This window comes from Callospermophilus lateralis, chromosome 14 (assembly GCF_048772815.1).
Source record: "Callospermophilus lateralis isolate mCalLat2 chromosome 14, mCalLat2.hap1, whole genome shotgun sequence".
Classification (NCBI taxonomy): domain Eukaryota; kingdom Metazoa; phylum Chordata; class Mammalia; order Rodentia; family Sciuridae; genus Callospermophilus; species Callospermophilus lateralis.
The window spans coordinates 55,715,244-55,734,721 of record NC_135318.1 but is presented as its reverse complement, the minus strand read 5'-3'; the positions used below and the strand labels follow the sequence as shown (position 1 = coordinate 55,734,721).

Sequence of the window (19,478 nt, the reverse complement as noted above, 5' to 3'; positions counted from 1 at the left end):
CAGGGAAAAGCAGCCTCAGTGGGGCAGATTCAGGAGCCTGAGCCAAACCGCCCTTGCTTCCAATGCTTTCAAGGTGGTAACTCTTGCTTGGGAAGAGGATCCTCCAACATACAGATCAAGTGTACAACATGTGACATGCAACACCTAGCATGTGCTAAGTGTGTTGTGCAGCATGTCATTTCTCATTAGGTCCTCTTGAGTTGCATGAGATTGCTGACTTCCCATCATTTTTTAACCCACCTAAAGGGCCATTTAACATGGTTCATTTATATTTCAACTGTTAATTTTAATGTTCCACTCGCCTTCTAGGCTAAGCTAACTTTTAGTGGTTACAGGAAAATCCACTGTCCACATGAGGGCTGCAGGGCTTGGGACAGTATCTAGCTCCAAGTACACTCACAATGTGCTTACAGAATTGAGCTGAATGAGCACCTACTTAGGGCATTACTCAGGCCCTTAATGCTAGTTGACCAACTTGGGTAGTCTTACAAACTACATGAGGATCCTCTATGTTATTAACAGGTTGACTGGTTAGTTGGTGAAGGACTCACTGAATAAAATCTTGACTTCTAGGATCCAGAAGTCAAATGGGAATATAAAACACCTCTGTCTAACCATTTGGCACCTACCTGGAATGACTTCAAAGACAAACTTCCCAGCTTCTTCTGGGTTTGAGGCAATCTCTTTGATGGTACTTCCTGGTAGATACATGCAACCCTGAAAGAGCCAAAGTCAGACCTTTAAGATAAGCAGAAATTTTATCACCTATGAGCTAAAATTAAATTGAAGAACAGATAGGATAATAATGATGGGACGAGGAGGCAGGCAGGTAGACAAGAACAGGAAAGCTGGCATCCAGATATTAATGGGGGCCCTTCTGCTCTTCAGGCCTTGGTCAAATTAAGTGGCAGCAATCTGACAGCAAGCTAGGTTCCTAGAAAGAGAAGGTCGAGGTCCAGCTGGGAGAATGTGCTGAGAGGGTGTCATCACCAACACTTGCCACATTCCACCTTTCTAAGACCCAACTTCATGGTCAGATAAGACACATGATCCTTGTGAAGGCAATGGCGGACACCAGTGGGACCATACTACTTGCCCGGCCACCAGAGGGGGTCAAGAGGATGGAAGTGCAGGTGCCTTTTGAAGGGGAATTTAGTAGCAGCAGTCAATGAGAAGCACAGTCCAGGTGTCTGCCCTTTGTTAACCACCTTGAATGTCTGATTCATTTAGTTCCTCTGGCAGTCCTCCAAGCAGGGCATCATTATGCACATTTTGCAAACAAGGAAAATGGAGATGAGAAAGATTCTGTAATTTGCCTACACAGGGCTGGTAAATGTCATAATGGTAGTACATTCCAGAAGCGAGTTCAAAGTCAGTGCCCCCAACCATCACAACTGAGATGGTAGGGAACAAACAGCTTAACCCTCCACCCCACCCCTGGATCCATGGAGGAGGAGGAGGAGGTTCAGTGACCTCAGAGACACAGATGCATTTTCAGAAAAACAAGTCAATGCCACTGTGTGTGAGCCTGGTGCATTATCACCTTCAGTGCACTTTCATACACAAAGTCTCATTAGACGGGCTGGGGCTATAGCTTAGTGGATGAGCACCTGCCTAGCCCATGTGAAGCAATGGGTTCATTCCTCAGCACCACATAAAAATAAATAAATAATAATAAAGGTATTGTGTCCATATACAACTAAAAAAAATTTTAAAAAAAAATCTCACTAGATTCCCACCACAGCTTCAGATCAAGAGCATGGCAAGATTTATGACTTCTACTTTGCAGGCAAGGAGACTGGCACTAGGAAAATATAAAGGACTACACAAAGTGATATAGCTAATTTTAATGGAGTTAATTATTTGTAACTTACATCTCACTGGATGTTGCAAGTAATGCCTCTAAGAGGACTCAGGTGTCTTTATTTAAAAAAAAAAAAAAAGGAAGAAGAAGACAGGTGACACAGAAAGCTATAAGTGTGAAGAGTCTTCAGAAAATCTCAGAAATAAAAGCAACTCAGGAGCCTGAAAGAATGAGTGTTTCTTGAGGGTCAGGAAATAAAGATGTCACGACTAAGTGAGGAAAAGAAAAAGAGGAGGAGAAGGAGGAGCTGGTGGTGGTAGAGAGGGAGAATGAGAAGCGGGAGGGAAGAGGGAAAAGAAAAAAGATATCTGTCTATGAAATGGAATTCTGTAATTCCTTAACATTCCTCTGATTTTATCACTTAAAAATAACCTCCATTCACATGATCTTCACCATCTTTAGTCAATCACATCAATGCCTTCAGGAAAATGACCTTGAGATTGTGTTGCTGCTAGGCTACTTCTGATGAGTTATGGCACCAGAGCAAAAGTCCCTGTGGCTTTTAGACAGGAAGGAACAACGGCTAGGCAGGGAAGGAAAGTCAAGTTCAGAGTGAACTGCCTCTCTAGATTGTCAACTGGTACTCTAGATCATTTCAACAGAAAATAGTAGAAATAAAATACTAAATAAATATATGCTGTTTACTGAGCAGTTACTAGGTGCCAGACTCCTTTCTTATTTCCCTGAATATATTAGCACATGTAATTTTCACAAGAAATCTATGACTTCTAATATTTAGTATTAGAAAATCTAGTATTTTCCCCCACTGCAACGATGAAGAAATAAAGCTTAGAGAGGTTAATGAGTGGACCCAAGATCACAAGCTAGTTCATAAGAAAATGATGATTCGAACCTTGGTCAGTGTGATTCCAGAATTATAAATAAGGCCTTATTTAAAAGTCCCACCTGCTAGAAGAGTTGAACTTATTCACTCCAAGGCATAAATTATAAATCTCTGGTCCTTTCCTCAGACCGAGCAGGAGAGACCCTTCAATATCGTAAATGGATAAAAAAGATGGGCTACAGGAAGAGACACCAGTTGGGGTGAGGGTGGGGATACTGATGAGGAAGAAGCTGTCCCAGAAAGGGAAGGGCCCAAGCTGCCTATAACCACATTCACCCACTTTGCAAGTTGACTAGGGTAGACTGCATGTAAAGATAGGGGAAGGGTATAAGGGTTTTGAGGCCACAAGCCCTGCAGCATCGAAGCAGGGGTGACAGATATGGCAGTGATATGCTGGAGTCAGATGCTACAGGTTCATGAGAACTGTCATTTCAGGAACTTGAGCCAGCTGCCAAATACAGCCATTAGGAAGACCTAAACCATTCGAATCTGCGATCAAATATTTTAATAAAGATTCACTCAAACTTTATTACTTCCTAATAACTTACTATATTTGACTGTTATTTCTGTTGTGGTGGTTATTTTCATTTGTAGTTATCTGTGTGGTGGAAATTTGTATGACATGGTGCTATCTCACAGCTCTTCTTGAGGTCAGTCACATATTGGTGGTTTGAATCAATCATGATAGGAATATCTGCACCACAGAAGTTGGTGAATACCACACACAAGTCAACTTCCCCACCAGAGAGCCTGTTGTTAAGTATTCACCAGCACACCACTGACCGAAAATTACCTGTTAGTTTAAATTCCTACACTTAGAAATGTGGGTCAAAAGATTTGTACATTTTAAAGACAAAATACCCTCCAGAAAGGTTGTTTGAATTTTCATTTCCACTAGTTGTGCATGAGGATTCCTGTTCCCTAGGTCTAATTCACTAAAATTTCTAGAAAACCTTTCTCAATTTGATAAGGGGACAGTGTTGTCTCAATATCTTACATTGCTTATCTTTCACGAGATTTAACTTTTTAACATATGTTTACTGGCCATCGTATTTCTTAGATAAATTGCCCCTTTGAATCATTGCTCATTTTCTCTTAAGTCATTTGAACTTTCTCATGGATTTGGACAAATATTTTGAATATTAAGAAAATTTGTTTATCAGAAATACATGCATTTTTTTCTTGAAGTTTTATTTTATTATGCTGATTTTTAAGATATAATTTTTATTTATGAAATTATTTTTTCCCTCATGTTATCTTTGTTGTGCTTTAAAAAACTTTAGCTTCTTAAAGATCATGCAGATAACTCTATGTTCATCTGGTATTTTTATAAATTTATTTTTTTACATTTAAGTCTTAATCTAGAATCATGAATGGTGTGAAATGCAATGTGGAAATGTACCTTTGCTCTTACCTAATAAATTGTCTGTAAAACTTTCATTTCATTTCATTACTCGGAATCCCAAAACAATGTTAAGTGACAGTATAGTAACAGTATTTTAAGTAGATTTTTCTTTATTGTAATCAAATAATTAGGAGTGTATGCAGCCTATAAGCATGGCCACTTAATTCTTGTTTGTGATAATACCTAGATGTTAGTCCAAATTCCCAACAGTAAGAAATTAGTTAAATAAAATACAGAATATCCATCTGATACATTATTTTGCCACTATTATTATTTATATCACAGAATAATGTCAATATTAAGGGGCACTATTCATGATACATTATTACTTTTTAAATTAAGTAGTATTATACTAATTTTACATTTACAATAGATGACTTTCTAAATGTCTATGTGTAGGGAATGCTGAACTTTTTATTTCCTGTTGATGGGATTGTTAATTTTTTTTCTTTGGGTTTTCTACATTTTTCAAATTTCCTACCGTGCACATGTGTAACTTTTATAATCAAAACACACATGAGGATATATAGTAAAATATACTCATTCTTCCGAAGGAATTCTAAAAACTTTATTTTTAAAATTTCTACATCTGAAAAGATTGTTAGATTTTAACAAATGCTTTATATAGCTACCTGTTGAGAGGCTGTGTAGTTTTTCTAATTTGCCATAGGGCATTGGTGAATTACATTTAATAGATTTCTTAAAAATAAATCATCTTTGAAGCTTTACCTAATTATCTCAGGCTAACCAAATCCTGATAAGCCTTGGGTTTCCTCCTCCTAGAAGTAAGGGGAAGAAGCAAGGACCTCCAAATACTAATTTTACCCTTCATCAATAGACTGTTTTTACAAAACATTTTCTTATACATGCTTCATATCATTGGGTCACAAAACAAATGCAGGCAATATAGTATTGTCTCATACATGAAATAAGAAAGAAGCACCCAGAAAAACTAAATAATTACGTGATCAATTGTGGAACCAGGACAAGAACACAACTTTTGCTATAAAGTACTTTTCACTCTCTACACTTCACAGAAGCAAAAGTCACCCAGTGGCCCTTTCCATTGCTTTGGGATGGTCAAAGAGGACTGACACTTCCCTCACTCGCTGCGGATGGGAAAACTTCCCACACTGTCTCAATGCACCAACTACCACTGTCTTGACCTGGAATTGCTCACCTCTGCTAAGGTCTGAGTTGTTCATAAGGAAAAGGAAGTCTGGTTACCACACACAGGACACCAGCAATAACAAAGTGTGTGGTAGGGACTCTGGGGCCCTTCCTCAGCCTCTAGAGTGACAGACACTCAAAACACTCAGAGCCATCAAGGGATGCATGGTTAACCAAGTCATGCTCATCTGCTGCCGGTCCTCAAGCCTGCCTTCCAAAACTGCTGTCCTCTTCCAAAATGACTATTTCATTTTGGCTTCACCTGTCCATATCCACACATTCTTATCCTCACTCTTTTCAGTCAAGACCACCTACTCACCTACACAGACAAAAGCTCTAGGTGGGTACCCAGGCATCCTGGTTATCCCAAGACATCCAGCTTACATCTGGAATCTTCTCTTTCTCCCACACACCACAATGGGCCACAAAGAATCCATAAGGTGAGGAAGAGAGTCCTAGGCCCGAAACTTGGGATCACTAAGCCTACTCTTACAGCCTTGTGCATGCCATCAGGAAACCCTGCTCACTCTACCTTCAAAGCACCTCCGAAATCTGACCACGTGCTTCTAGCCCACTGTGATTCTAAATAGCACAGCCTCTCACCTAGATTACCTTGGGTCCTGTTCCAGCCTGCATTTATTTTAGAGCATGGAACCCAGAGCCATATTTTTACAACATAAACTAAAAGATGTCACCTCTCTGCTCAGAAACCTGCAATGCCACCTGTGATACTCAATATAAATGCTCAAGTCCTCAGTATCCCCCACCCCAGACTCTGACCTCAGCACTCAATTCATTGTCCTCATCCTCTTCGGTTCTCATTCCCAGCTCTCTCCCTGCCACAATGACCTCCTGCTACTGTCCACACAGGCCAGCCATGCTCCCCTTTAGGCTTCATGGGGGCTGTCCCCTCTGCCTGGAATGCTCTTTCCCAAGATCTGCCACACTAACTCCCTCTCCTAAAATATCACCTTCTTCATAGGGCCACTCTGACCACCGTATTTAAATTGCAACACCCCAATTTGTCCATATTCCTTACCTCATTCAATTTTTTTTCCTCCTAGAACTAATCTTTTTCTAACAATCTACATACTTTTCCTTATTATGTTTATATTCTATCTTTCTAAGCTCCATATGGCAGCATTTTTACCCGTTTTACTCACTGGTTAATTTTCAGTATGCAACATACCGTCTGGCATTAGAACACTAAGGTATCAATGCCTTATGTTCAAACATACAAATGACCAATATATACTGATCAAAGGAACAAATCTAAGAGCCCCCAAATCAGTTTTTCTGAGCCCAAATGAACTCTCTGAGCCCTTGACTCAGTGTTGCAACCACAATGGGATCCTTGACTTAGCAATGCATTTAGGAAGCACTGCACTGGGGACAGTGCTCCTGTCATCTTTACTAGGATTATATATGTAGAATATAGTAAAAAGGCAAAAGCAAGCTCCCCACAGATGGATATGTGAGCAGCTCTATTGAGAAGGCCCACGTGAGTTTAGGTACTGTCTAACCTGGCCCCAGCCCGGCCTCTTCTGCGCCTGCAGAGGGTATTAATGGGGACAAATGCCCGTAGGGTACCTGCGGCTTCACGTCCTCCTCGTCCTTGTAGTAGTAGAGCTGCTGTGCCCTCAGCACAAAGTACCTCTGCTGCCAGTTTTTCACGATTGACCTCTGCTTCTTCAGCCATCCCATCTTGATGGGCCTTTCCAGGGGGTTGGGGGTGGACGACGGGTGAAAGGCCGCCATCTGCTCACCGGTCATCACGCTCCTGGACCGAGCTATAGAGAGGAAGAGAGAGGCCGACTGACCGAGGGACATGAACCAGTGAGCAAAAGGCGAGAGGGGAGGCAAAAGAGGAAGCCCCGAGGGGGCTGAGGAGCGGGGTGCAGCCACTGCTGGGTCCAGCTCAAGGGTCCAGATCTGGATCAGAGAAAGTCCCCCCCAGAAGGCCGGGAGAGGAGCGAGGGGCCCCTGCTGACCACAGCCGGACTCAGCGACTCGCACGCCGGCCAGCAGCTGCTGCCAGCCCCCGCATTCTGCAAAGCGAAAGATTGGCTGGAGCCTTCTGAAAAGGAAGTGGCCGCAGCATCTGACAAAAGGTGCTTCCTTTTCCTGCGTGGGAGTTAGTATCTGACAAGAGAGAGGAGAAAAAAAATAATGCCTCGCTCTGAGGGTTCACGGTGAGTTCCACGCAGCTGCATTTGCCTCCGGAAGCTGCCTGGGCATTCTTCCACAGCCACGGGTTCCAAGGAAGAGCTGGGGTGTTAGCTCTGACCTCACTGTCCGATGGAGTCCTTGACCAGCAGACCCCACTAAAATCCCCAGGGCTGTCCTTGTGACCCCTATCAGGCAGTTGGCACTTCCTTGATTTTCCTTCTGTGTGAGGTGCTGGACCCTTCTGTCCCCCTGCCCACTGAGAGGATTTACAGCCCTTTATGCTGAACGAAAGGCCTTGGGTATTGCCTTCCTATGACCATTCCAGTCAGATGGTCACTGCCAATAAAACTCAGAAGGACCACCTGAAGCCAGACCCCTCCACCCACTGCAAGGTATAACTGACTTTTGCTTTCCCACAAAAGTTCTACATGGTCATTCAGTTGGGTCTTGGCCTATGTCTCCAGAGTGACTCTCACCCAGGGCAACTCTCTCTTTTTCCCTAGCCTGCATCAATCAATCACATTGGTCCCCATTCAATATCTCCTTCTGATGTCCAACTTCCTTCTTTCCCAGCCCGTTTAATCATGACTCTAAAACCAGTCAGAGCTCCAGGGCTCCTGGACTTTGTGCTGGTTCTCCCTCACTTACTCATACCAAGAATCTGCATTTCTTTCTTTCTGGCAAAGGTTGCTGGAGGAAGTTTCCATCTTTACAATCCCTGTATCAGAATTTGTGATCCCTGGAACATTCAAGACATAGCTGAACTAAGCCCTCAGCTCCACTCTCACCCCCTATTTCACCTGATCAAAGAGAAATTTTTGCTTTCCTGGATTTTTTAACCATGAATAAATTATACAAACTCTCTGAGCCTCATTTTCCTCATAGTCCTTATTATATGGAATATTTGTGGAGATTAAACAAAGGAACCATTTGGCACTGTCCCTGGACAAAGGTAAGCATATGTCACTCTAATTTTGTCAAAAGTGACTTTACATCCTACTACAAATATGGAGATCATTTCTGAGAGCTTCCTCAGCTTCTTTCTTCAAAATGTTGCTCTATCATTAAACTTCCTCTCTTCCTTCGTTCCTACCTTTAGTGCCTTTAATTACCAATTTCTCCCCAAAATTGCTTTTGATTCCTTTATTTTCATCTCCTTCCTGGTTTATGGTTCTCAGCTTTTATTCATGTTTATAGCATACTTTCAAATACTAGAATTTTATACAGAATGATAATCTTTATTCCACTAATTCCAATTGTATTCAGAATTATCTCATTTAATGTTCTGCCCTTCAGTTCTGTAGTGCTGTCTGCAGAGAACTTTGTCCTAACTGCAGTCTCTTGACCCTCATAAGGGGTCCATGTTCCTGTAACATACCCTCACACCTGGGTTCCAGCTGAAGTCACTCCTTACTTCCTACAGGGACCTGGAGAGGTCTCAAGATGCACCTCACTCAGCCCCCAATTAAATGAACATCAAAGAGGATATGTATATTCAATATTAGTGCAAAAAATTGTATTTTGATGAAAATTTGGCAACATTCATGCAAAGGGTTTGCTTCATGTCAGTGCTTCCTGGCAACCCAATAGAGAACTTTGTTTCAGATCTTGTTCCTCAGCCATCTGCTGTTTTCAAGGTCTTTCACTGGAGCTGAGCACTTACTCTAAGGCTGTGCAAATGATCCAAAAGAACTACAGGAGGGTTTCTGCAGGAGTACAGTGGGGGGGGGGAGGAAGGAATTTGAAGGCCTATATTCAGCTCTGTATCTCTCCAAGTCAGGCATGTACCTTGCAAAGATGCTTATCTGCCCTAGAAAGAGGGCATATAGAAATGAAAACTGTGGTTCATACATGAAACTTTTAGAGAAAGTGGAAGAGCAAGGCAGCCCATCAGATGTGGGCATTCTATCCCACCTTAATAGTTTCTGTGTAGCCTATCCCAGTGTGACTTTTGTGATCATCCACCTGTAGTGATATTAGACATGGGGTGGTGGTGCTTATTGCAGTAATGTAATGAGGAACCTTCATGAGGCCACAAAAGGACACCACACAGGAGAGGAGAAGATCAGCAGGTGTCACACAGTGGCTACAAGGACTCAGGCTTCTTGGGCCACCCAGAAAAACCCAAAGACTCTGTGTTTTTGTTTTTGTTTTTGGTTCTGGGGATTGAACCCATGGGCACTCAACCACTGAGTCATATCCCCAGTCCTTTTTTTTAAAAAAAAATATTTCTTTTTTTTAAGGGGGGGGGGGAGAGAGAGAGAGAGAGAGAGAGAGAGAATTTTAAATTTATTTTTCAGTTTTCAGCGGACACAACATCTTTGTTTGTATGTGGTGCTGAGGATCGAACCCGGGCTGCGCACATGGTAGGCGAGCACGCTACTGCTTGAGCCACATTCCCAGCCCCTCCCCAGCCCTTTTTTAAAAATTTTATTTGGAGACAGAGTCTCACTGAGTTGCTTGGGGCCTCACTAAGTTGCTGAGACTGGCTTTGAACTCGCAATCCTCCTGCTTCAGCCTCCCCAGCTGCTGGGATTATAGGCTTGCACCACAATGCCCAGCTCCAAAGACTCTGTTAGGACCATTATGGGATACAGAAAAAGTGAAAGGTGTCCAGCAGCACAGAAGGGGTGGGGCAGGCATTAGCAAGAGCCACTAAGACACCACAGATTGAAGAGAATTCACTCTGCACAGAAGAACTCAGTTGCAGGGATATCAGTTTGTGCTTAATTCTGGGGAATTTTTCATGCCTTTTCATGGCAAAAACAACAATAACCACAATAAACCCCTTCCCCTAGGAGCATCTGAGTGTTGCAGAATGGCCTGGTAAAGCAAGAGATATGAGGACCTTGTTTTCTCAGAGTTGGCCAAAAGGAGATTTGATAACCTCGAGACAGCAAGGCAAACCACCTGTTAGCCTATGACTGGCCAAGGCCTGACTACCTTCTTTTGTATTTTCAAATGACGCCGCTCACCACATATCCAGCCAGTATTTTTTCAGTGCTTATTCTTATCCCACTCAAATTGATTTGACTATGGGCCTGGGGCCACCCACTACAAGTTAGAGGATATAATGGCTCCACACTGACCTCTATACTACTATAACAAGGCCCAAACACTGGGGGCAGGGAGGGTTGACAGCTAGGTGCTCAGTGAGCCAGTGACTAAACAGGGGAATTGGGGGTCCTACCTGAAGAGTGATCTGTATCTTAACCCTCAGCATTGTTCACAAGCCAGACCTATCAAGGGATGGTTCAGATATCAGAGAAGAAAGCTGGGTGGGCCTTGGTTCTAAGTTTCTTTGCTAGTTTCTTTGAACAGTCTCTCTTCTTCATGGGTGTGACTTGTCCTTGGATGAGATAAGCAAGGATATCTATTACTATTAATGGAGCTGTTTCTCATAATGAAAATAATACCCATGATAAGCTTTGCTTGCGAGCCAGTCATTGTACACATCATGCGTGTTCCCTTGGGGAAGGAGGTCCGAGTCAGTTGTTTAAGATTCATAGAACACTCTGGAGCAAGTAGGTAACTTGGTGAGACTAGAAACACATCCTTACTATATTAGAGAGAGAAAGAACAGGCTCTTATCTAGTGGTGCACTGCCCAGTACATTAGCCACTGTGACTGGCTGTCTACAATTCAATGAATTAAAGTAAATTGGACTAAAATTCATTTCACCAGTCACACCAGCCTCATCACAAGTGCAACACGTGGCCACAGTAATGGACACCAGAGATAGAGAAAACTTTTGATTCTGATTCTGTTGGTCAGCACTCACTTCCTGGAATCTGAGTGCTATCATTACAAAGTGTGGGGTTAAGTGAGCTATAAATGGAGAAATCAGGCTGGGGGTTCCCAGAGAAGTGGCTCTAGGTGGCAGAGTAAGACTTCAACCTTGATCTGAGAGGTATCAGGGAGCCATTTCACATTGCAGAGCAAAAGAGGACCACAGGTGAGTTATGTCACTGGACTGTTTGTGTTGAGTTTTGATCTGAAGATGAGGGAACGTGCCAGAAGGAAATAGAGCACAATTGGTCTCAACGCAGACATGTCTCCTGAGCTGCAGACCCCATCTAGCCAGCTGTCTGTATGTCTGTATGTACCTAGTGAGATTATCAAGCTTACCACATTGTTGTCCAGGCTTATCACTGACCTCCTTCTGACCTTCTATGACTTCCCTGTCTGCACCAACAAGCGCACACCAACCTGTCATCCTCCGCTGGTCTCTGTATTTTACTAAAAGGGGACATCTTCCCAGCCAACTAACACTAGAAACCTTCCTCCAGTCAGCACAGACATGGTCCTTGTAAAACACAAATCTCATGTTTTCTCCTCCTAAAAGCCTCTCATGACCCCCAGAATCCACCTCCTGAAGAGAAGTTATATTTTAACATTATTATAGTATGTACTTGATCTTATATTAAATGAGGAAAAGAAAAGAAGACATGAGGGGTAAAAATTGGAGAGAGATGGACAAAGGAAGACTAGCTGGTCATTGCAGTATGACCTGGAAGGACCCAAGTTAGGATCGTGCTAATGGAAATGGAAAGACTATGACAGGCAGCAGTAAGGCAGAATGGCAGACCTTGGTCCTTGGTGTAGCAAGGAGCAGGAGGCAAAGATCTCTGAGTGACTCAGGTTAGCTAGCCTTCCCCGTTAACCATTCAACTCACAGTAACTACAATGGCCGAGCACTGGGTCTGCACTGGGAAAAGTGTCTGGTTCTGGGGATCTAAGTTCAGCTAGATATAATTCTGCTCTAAAGAGGTCCCAGAGCTGGGAGAGCCATAATTGGAAGCAAGGAAGGAAGTCTGTTTTGAACAGACAGGTGAGGCTGGGTGGAGTTCAAAGGTAGACTGAGAGATTCCAGTTTCCCCCAGAGTTCTGGTTTTGACAGGTGAAGCCTCAGGATTTAAACAGAGTTTGGAAGAGGTGCAAGTGAAAACCAGGAGACATGAGTCACTTGAAAATCTCAGATCAGAAAAGCAACATGATAGATATTCAGAAACCAAAAAAGAAGCTGAACACAGAGCAAACTAGCTGAAGGAAGTATTTACCACTTCAGGCTATGGAGACAGACAAAGCTGGATGCAAGAGAAAAGGTTATTTCCCTGGGGATTTGTAGATCTCCCCATATCTTACCTAAAGAAGCATCTGGATAACTAAAGGACTTTTGTAACTATTTGCTGAGTGGGTAAAATACATATTTTAGAATGAATTGAGAGCTTCCCTCAAGGTATTTGATATTTTTAACAAATATTGGCAAATTTACCTAATCTTGGGACTTCTAGATACATTCACTTGTGCCCATTCCGAGTGGCTTATAGAAAATATAATCCCTAATCTAGTAACAATAAAAACCAATAGTTATTTATTGATTTATTGAGTACTTAAAATGTACTAGCCACAGGGCAAGTATTTTTTTTAATATTTATTCTTAAGTTTTAGATGGACACAGTATCCTTATTTTACATTTATGTGGTGCTGAGGCTCGAACCCAGTGCCTCATGCATGCCAGGCAAGCACTCTACCACTGAGCCACAACCCCAGCCCCAAAAAGCAAGTATTTTGTATGATTAGTTTCATTTAATGCTCACACTAACTCTTCATAATAAGTACCACATTGACACCTCTGCTTTAAAGGCAAGGAACTGAAGCTGGAAGAGGTGAAATGATTTGCTTCAGTTACACAGCTAGAAATCTGATTTCAAAGCCCAATATCCCTATTTAGGCCACACGGCCCAGAAAGGAGCATATATTCTAGTGGTAAAGAGAGGCAAAAATGAGGCAACATTTCCACATTACAAATCAAGGTAGTTAGAGAATAAGAGATGGAGACAGAAGAGACAGCCCTATCCTTCCTCTGCGCAAGAAAACAGCCACAATTCCTAACCTACCATGTGAAGTACCTTGTCTTAGTCTGTTTCTGCTGCTGTAACAGAACACTTGAGGCTGAGTGGGTTTGTCATCATGAATTTTGCCTCAACATCATGCATAAACAACTCTGGGCTACTATTTCCGCCCAACATATCCTCTGCAGGACTCAGTAAGCCTTGAAAAAAACAGTCACAGAGAAATGGTACTGAAACCTCAAGCCCACCACCAGAGCTGTGCCGAAACCCAACAGGAAAATGGACACATTAGGTCAGAAGCTCGGTCTTACCAGTGGTCTGTGCCCAAGCTGATTGAAGAGACGCAAAGATTCAGATCAAAGCCAAGTGTGACCAAGGTGTGGGGAGGAGGGAGACACAGTTAAGTAATGTGGGTCCAGCACTCAGACCCAGTGCTCAGGTGGAGATGAGAACCCCTGGGGAGCCTCTGGGGCAGCAGTGCTGGCACCACTGGCTCTTGAAATGATAAAGCTAGGTCCATCCATCCTCGCCCACACCCTGCATGGTATACATGTGCACAACCCCCCCCCACACACACACACAGCCTGTGACCGGCCTTTGATCAGAATTTGGGATGAAGGACCTCAGTTTCCACCAGAAGAAAATGAGGACATTTGACTATAGAACTTCAAGGCTCATTTTCTTTTTTCTTACTTTCTCTCTTTATTTTGGGTACAGGGGTTTGAACTCAGGGGCACTTGACCACTGAGCCACATCCCCAGCCCTATTTTGTATTTTATTCAGAGCTAGGGTCTCACTGAGTTGCTTAGCGCCTCGCAGTTGCTGAGGCTGGCTTTGAACTCGTGATCCTCCTGCTTCTGCCTTCCCAGCCGCTGGGATTACAGGGGTGCGCCACTGCGCCCGGCAAGGGTCATTTTCTTAATTCTTTTTCTGTGAACAAAGCAAGCTGCCCTCCATTTAAAAACACTCACCGTTTAGGGAGGGGGAAGGACTTTTAAAATCTTTCCAATTTAAGACCTGTCATTTGGACTTTTAGACAAACTTATCCTGTCATTCTCTGGGTTTATTTTAATTCTAAATATCATTGTTAACTTTGGTAATAAAAATGTTATCCCTTCCAGAAGACAGACAAGCTGTAAAATTGATGACAACACAGAGGCTCTCTCTGTGTATTCTGAAATTAAACCGCACGGGCCTTCCCGGGACACTTACCCTTGAGACCAATTTATGAAACTTAATGGATGGACACATCTAAAAGTTGTTTCCTGAATGCAGGCCTCAGCAGCCAGGAATTTAGGGTTCAGTTACCTCTTCTGGGTCTGTGGGTATCTCCATCAGTTGCAACACCTTCCCAGCCGCTCTCTGCTCTCTCCGCCCATCTCTGCATAACAGGAAGCCAGTGTAATAACAAGAAGCTCTCAGAATTGTGAACACTTCCTACTAAACTCTGCCCTGGCGCTGCCTCTTCCTCAGCACAAAGCAAAGTGGAGATTTGGCAATCTGCTGGTAAATTTAGCCTGAGTTGTGTAATGTGACTGGTTAACTGCTTATAGGGAAACTATCTGCCTTCCCAGGGGTGAATAGAAGGAAGAACAATTCATATCATGTAGGACTGTGGGGGTAATTAGCCCCAAAAGCTCTGTTGAGTAATGTGTCAAATTAAGGCCATTGAGAGAAGCATTGATCTCTCCATTGTCAAAGCTCGTCACTCATTTTAGGTAAGGCGTTCCACGTCATTGGTCATTAACATTCATAAATAAATAGTGTATTAGGATGCTTGAAGTTATTTGTGTTTCAGAAACACAAATGAGAGCCCTGCATTTCACAGCAAGGATCCTGCCAGGGAAACAATGTTCTGGGACTAGTGACAATCAATCCTGGGACCTCAGGAGGCTGAGAGACTTTGTCCTTCCTAAGATGGAGCTCCACTCAGTTCCTGAGCCTTCCCTGGTCTTTGGGAATCCTGATTTTAGCCTTTAACTCTACTGAGAGTGTGAAGAATGAACAGTTACTTGCCATTGATGGGCCTGGGATACAACCTGATAAAAAGATCCCATCACACATTGAGGCACTATGTTTATGGATAGGAGATAGATGATGCCAAAAAATTATTGATTAGTTTTGTTAAGCATGATCAGGGCAATGTAGTTAGGGATAAAATATTCATATTTTAAAAGATGCTTACTTAGGCATAAGGGGAAAAAATGACATTGCATCTGGGATTTGTTTTAAGATATCTCAACAAAGTAAAGAAAAGAAAGGGAGAGATGCAGACATAAAGAAATCTAATGTGTAATTTCAGCAATGAGTATACACGGGAGTCTGTTATTCTCTGTGTTGCTGCTTCAAGTGTTTGCAGGATAAAAAAGATCTTTTTTCAAGATTCTAGTAAGGATTATTTTTTTTTTTTTACACATCAGTTATTGCTCTGAACTTCAACTTCAGCCTTTCCCAGGCCTATATTTCCAAACCTGTTTGTTAGTTAATCCTTTAGCCCACAGCCAGTGATACTACCCAGATGTTATACCACACACTTAACATTCTCTCCCTGTCAGACCCACCCGTCCATTTCCCCTGCTCTGTCATTTTATCAGTTAATGAATGAAAGGAACAGAGGGGGCTTCCAGTGTGGAAAGTGTTACCCGTAGAGTCAGCTTTACTCAAATACCTGATGGTGGTGGAGAGGCGGAAAGTGCGGCAGAAACCCCAAGGGAACACCAGGTGAACTCTGAAGGAGCCCTGGACAGAATGACCACCTGGATTTCTAGGGGACCTAACTTCCTGGTGACAGCTCCCATTTCCAAATTGACAATGAAGTGATCAAAAGACTATCTCAGTAACAATGAAGGGAAATCTGAAATTAGTGAAATGAAAGCTGAAATGATAGTGCACGTGTGTGTGTGTGTGTGTAGTGTGTAGGTGGGCGTGAAGGAGAGGTGCCGCATGCACGAAAAACTCAAAATGGAAACAGTGAGAGCAAAATAGTCTCTGTGTAAGAAAAAAAGAAGGTCTAAATCTCAAGGCATTTTATAAAGTTAAATAAAACAAACGCTCCACAAAATTGGAGATTTTTGCTTATTGTTGTCATTCACCTATTCTGTGTGCAGAATATTCCAGGAATGTGAGAATATTTCAGTACTAAGAAATATTTCAATAGTAAGAAAACTAATAAATGGTTTATCCCATTGAGAGTTAAAAGAAAACACCTACATATTCTCAAAAAATCATGAACTTGCTTTTGACAAATCCAACTAGAGTCTCTATTAAAATTTAATTAACAAGAATTAGAGACAAATTTTTAGGTTTTCGGAGGAACCGTAGGAGAGAATTGAAAGGGTACTCTATGAAAATTCAAATTGAAAGGGTACTCTACTGAAAATTGAAAGGATTCCAAATTCTTCGGAATCGGGTGATGTATTTGCTTGGTGGTTTAGCTGCATAAGAAAAAAAGATGAAGTACAGATGAGACTTTTTAAAGAAACAGAAAATGACACAGCAGGAAATTTCTGATGTTTCTTCAGTGTTATATAGTTGGTATTGTGGTGTGTGTGAAAATTTCCACTGTTGTGACATTTTGCATTTCTGTTAAAAAGTCAGTCTTACAGAAGAAATAGAATAATGGAAAAAATAGAATAGAAAAAAAAATTAAAGGTCTTGCTTAGAGCTACTAGCTTGTGAAAAATTAATATTTTACTTCTTCATAGAATTATGCCATTCACCAGCATTTTTACCCATTTCAGGCTATGCTTCATGGTCCTGAAGTGAGGCTCTGAGGAACCCAGAATTTTCCCTTTGATTCTGCCGACATCTGTCAGTTCCATTTCCTCTTTAAAGCTGTCAAACTTTATCAGCTGTCTGAAAAAATGCTGTAGAGGGTTTCCCTTTTATCATCCAAGGTACTCACAAAAATGTTGGGACTTATTTCATGTGTATCTGCAGGCAACCGTGGTGCCTCTGTGGGACCCAGGATCTCCTGCAACTCATCCATTGGATTTTTGCCCTGTTAGGTCTCTGCGGGTGGCCAGTCCTTCACAGGAGAACTGGAAAAGCTCCTTTCTGTGTATTTGTTTGTTTGTTTGAGCTGACAGTCATTGGTGGAAAGAAAGAGTGGTTTTACAAGCTCAGGAACCACAGAGTAACAAACAAAAGGAAGCGCCATTCAGCAAACTGAGGCCATGACACCTAGATTTACTCTCCATTCTGAGTACACTGAACCTGGCCCAGCTAATGAGACCTTTTTAAGGTGAAAAAATAAAACTTGGAATGTTTGATTTGGGTTATTTTTTCTAATTTTTTTATTGTGGTAAAATATAATAAAATTTACCAGTGTAACCATTTTTAAGTGAAAAGCACATTCATGTTGTCATACAACCATCACCACCAGCTATCTCCAGGACTCTTTTATCTTGCAAAACTGAAATTCTGTATCTATTAGATAGTAACTTCCCATTTCCCCTTCCTCAACCCCCGTTAACCACCACTCAACTTTCTGTCTGTCATGAGTTTATCTTCCCTAGGTAACTTATGTAAGTGGAACCATACAATATTTATTTTTTCGTGACTGCTTTATTTCACTTAGCATAATGTCCTCGAGGTTCATCCATGATGTAGCATGTTATAGAATTTTCTTCTTTGTTAAGATTGAATAAACTTTTATTGTATATATACCATATTCTATTAATCCACTCCTTTGTCGAGAGAGATCACTTTGACATTTTAACTATCATGAACAATATTTCTATGAATGTAGTATACGTACATCTTTTTGAAATTCTGCTTTCAATTTTTTTAGGTGTGTGTGGTACTGGAGATGGATCCCAGGAGAATTTTACCTCTGAGCTACATCCCCAGCCCGTTTTTCCTTTTAAGTTTTATTGTAAGGGAGGGTCTCACTAATTTGTCCAGGCTGGCCTCAAATTTGTAATCCTCCTGCCTGTGCCTCATCAGTCAGTGGGATTACAGCGATGTGCCACCCCCTACCCACGCACCCAGCGGCTGTCAATTCTTTCAAAAGTATAACAAAATTGGAATTGCTGGAGGATATGGCAATTTTATTTTTGATTTTTTAAGGAATCCCTATACTGTCTCCCCCAGAGGTTTCACTGTTTTTTTTTTTCTTTTTTTCATTCCCTCTAACGGGACACAGGGGTTACAATTTCTCCACATCCTGTCAACACTTGTTGTTTTCTGCTTTTTTTTTTTTTTAAATATTGATCATCCTAATGCTATCTCATTGTGGTTTTGACTTGCATTTCCTTAATGATTGGCCATTTGTATATCGTTTTTAAAGAAATGTCCTATTCAAGTCCTTTGTTCATTTTTGAATTGGGGAGGTATAGTTTTAGTAGTTCTGTATATTCTGAAGGTGTTTGTTCCCTATGGGTTGCCTTTCTTATTGTGTTGATAATGTCTTTTGATGCAATGGAGTTGGCCAACTATAGACTAAACCTCTGAAACTGTGAGACAAAATAAACTTTCCGTCCTCCTAAGTTGTTCTTGTCAGGTATTTTGGTGACCGTAATGGAAAGTTGATTTAACACATCTTACATCTATTTATTCTCATCTATTTTTTTCTTTAGTTTCCTTCATAAATGTTTTGTAGTTTTGGTGACTTCCTTGGTTAATTCCTAAATATTTTTATTCTTTTTGGTGCTCTTATAAATGGAATTTTTTTTTTAAATTTCATTTTTGGATTGCTTACCACGGTTAGTATATAAAAATGCAAGTGATTTTTGAGTGTTGACTCTGTGTCCTGCTGGTTGCTGGATTTATGAGTTCTAACAGTTCTTTGGTGAAATCTTTGTGTTTTCTATGTACTTCTTCCTTTCCAATTTGGATGTCTTTAATTTCTTTATTCTTGCCAACTTCTCTGACTAGGACTTTTAGTAGTATGTTGATTTTAAGCAGCAAAAGTAGGCATTCACCTCTTGTTCCTGATCTGAGCAGAAAAGCAAAAGCTGTCAGTCTTTCTCCATTGGATAGGATGTTCACTGTGATTATTTTTATTTTCTTTGTACTGGAGATTGGACCCAAGGGCACTTAACCACGGAGTCACATCCCCAGCCTTTTTTTTTTTTTTTCTTTTTTTTTTTTTTTTTTTTTTGTAGATAGGGTCTTTCTAAACTGCTTAGGGCCTTGCTAAGTTGCTGAGGCTGGCCTGGAACTTGTGAC

At 41.6% G+C, this 19,478-nt stretch overlaps 1 protein-coding gene across 3 annotated transcripts in view; it reads right to left on the bottom strand.

Annotated features, from left to right (window-relative positions):
• Arhgap25 (Rho GTPase activating protein 25) overlaps positions 1 to 19,478 on the bottom strand; it is an 82,216-nt gene that overhangs the window by 38,129 nt on the left and 24,609 nt on the right. The window contains exons 1-3 of one of the 3 annotated variants that reach the window (XM_076833363.2): positions 14,616 to 14,770; positions 6,874 to 7,073; positions 630 to 717 (exon numbers count right to left, since the gene is read on the bottom strand). In XM_076833363.2, the coding sequence (XP_076689478.2) occupies positions 630 to 717; positions 6,874 to 7,073; positions 14,616 to 14,694 (367 nt within the window). In that variant the 5' untranslated portion in view covers positions 14,695 to 14,770. Of the gene's footprint in view, positions 1 to 629; positions 718 to 6,873; positions 7,074 to 14,519; positions 14,581 to 14,615; positions 14,771 to 19,478 lie in introns of those variants that run through there. The other 2 variants (XM_076833366.2, XM_076833365.2) reach the window with 2 other exon arrangements.